This window comes from Bison bison, unplaced genomic scaffold, assembly GCF_000754665.1.
Source record: "Bison bison bison isolate TAMUID 2011002044 unplaced genomic scaffold, Bison_UMD1.0 scf7180017864060, whole genome shotgun sequence".
Taxonomy (NCBI): domain Eukaryota; kingdom Metazoa; phylum Chordata; class Mammalia; order Artiodactyla; family Bovidae; genus Bison; species Bison bison.
In genome coordinates this window covers 3,301,600-3,303,030 of record NW_011494632.1, presented here as the reverse complement: position 1 = coordinate 3,303,030, position 1,431 = coordinate 3,301,600, and the positions used below count along the sequence as shown (strand labels likewise).

At 46.6% G+C, this 1,431-nt stretch overlaps 1 protein-coding gene across 1 annotated transcript; it reads right to left on the bottom strand.

Annotated features, from left to right (window-relative positions):
- Positions 1-74: 74 nt before the first annotated feature.
- On the bottom strand, positions 75-1,228 carry LOC104985763 (CDC42 small effector protein 2-like). The gene has a single exon (XM_010836106.1). The coding sequence runs from the start codon at positions 595-597 to the stop codon at positions 343-345; it is 255 nt and encodes an 84-aa protein (XP_010834408.1). The 5' UTR covers positions 598-1,228; the 3' UTR covers positions 75-342.
- Positions 1,229-1,431: the final 203 nt, after the last annotated feature.

Below are 1,431 nucleotides of genomic sequence, written 5' to 3'. Positions count from 1 at the left end.
GTGTAAATTAACAAATAAAAGCAGATCTTTGCTTACCAATAAAATCAATAAGGCAGAGGGGTTGAAGGTGGAAAGAAAAATGTGGGGGAAGAATGCAAAACAGTGCCAGCATTCACAAAAAAAGATCATGCTAAAATCAGACCCATAAAAATCAAGAATTAAGCCACAATCCAAAGAACTCTGTCCATGAGTCCAAAGGCATGCATGCCAGCTGAAGGAAATGCAGGATTCTTCTGACAAGTTTCTTCAGAGCAGAACAGGAACGTGTCACTGGAGCAGTCACAACAGGGTGAACAAGACACCAATCACGCTTCTTTTTTTGTAATGAGGAGAAGTCCGGGGCTATCCGGCCTTTGTGTCCACCAGCTGCATCTGCACGTTGGCGGCCATGCCACCCCCGTAGCCTCCCTTGGACTGCATCTGGTTCTGAATGGAGCTGACAGAGTTCAGCCCACTGAACAGGTCACCTGACCCCACATGAGCTGTGTGCACGAAGTTTGTGGGCTCTCCAATCATACTTCGGTCAATCCGCCGGCGCCTCTTGGGTTGAGGCTGTTCTGCGATACAGCAGTTGAAACACAACCAGAATTCACTCATGCTGATAGTCCAAGTTATAAATGAGCACCAATGAAGTTTCCAAATCTCAACTCGGGAAGCTTCACAAAGCACGCTTCTCAATGCGATCAACGTCCAATGATGCCAAAATAATAACTTTATTACTTCTCTGTACTTGTTCCTGGAAGTCAAGTGTCTATTACAGTCAATCTAATAAAGAAAAGGTCAGATTATTTCCTTTCTTTGTTTCTGGTCTACAGAGACTTGCTTCTGAACCACCAGGAAAAGTATAAAAATTGTTGTCTTGACTCAGGGCCTCAACAGGTGGTCACTCACTCCTTTCAAAAGAGCTATCTCTGGGTTGAGAACATTCCGTATTATGCATACAGATGACTGCAGACTCACTGTCAGTGTTGTTCCTTGATGGTTTCTGCTCATTTGGGTTCGAGGTTTTACTCAAAAATCCACACACTCACAGCTGGTCCTATCCGTCCGCCAGTCTTGAATCCGGAACAGAGTTTGGAACCCTCTCCCAGAAGGAATGGAAGAAAAACCAAAGCCACGGTCCGCAGGAGGACGTCGCCCAGACCTGAAAATGGAGCCGCAGGCTCAGCCCGCAGCGCACGGCGGGCAGGGCCGGGCCGCACTCGCCCCGGAGCCCTAGGAGGTAGGGGTTCAGGGGCGTCGGGCCTCTGCCCCGAGGGGCCGCGAGAGCGAGGTGGGAGGCCTGGGGCGCGTCCCCGGTTTTTTTAACTTTTAAACCAACATGAATGTCTACAAAATATGTTATTGTTTTACATTGTTTTTAAGCTTGATTTGGTATCACACTGAATATATTTCAGCATAATGTTTATTAATATATCATATATTAAATAT

Excerpts from the sequence above, each read along its gene's own strand:
- LOC104985763 (XM_010836106.1), bottom strand. The coding sequence starts at position 597 with ATGAGTGAATTCTGGTTGTGTTTCAACTGCTGTATCGCAGAACAGCCT.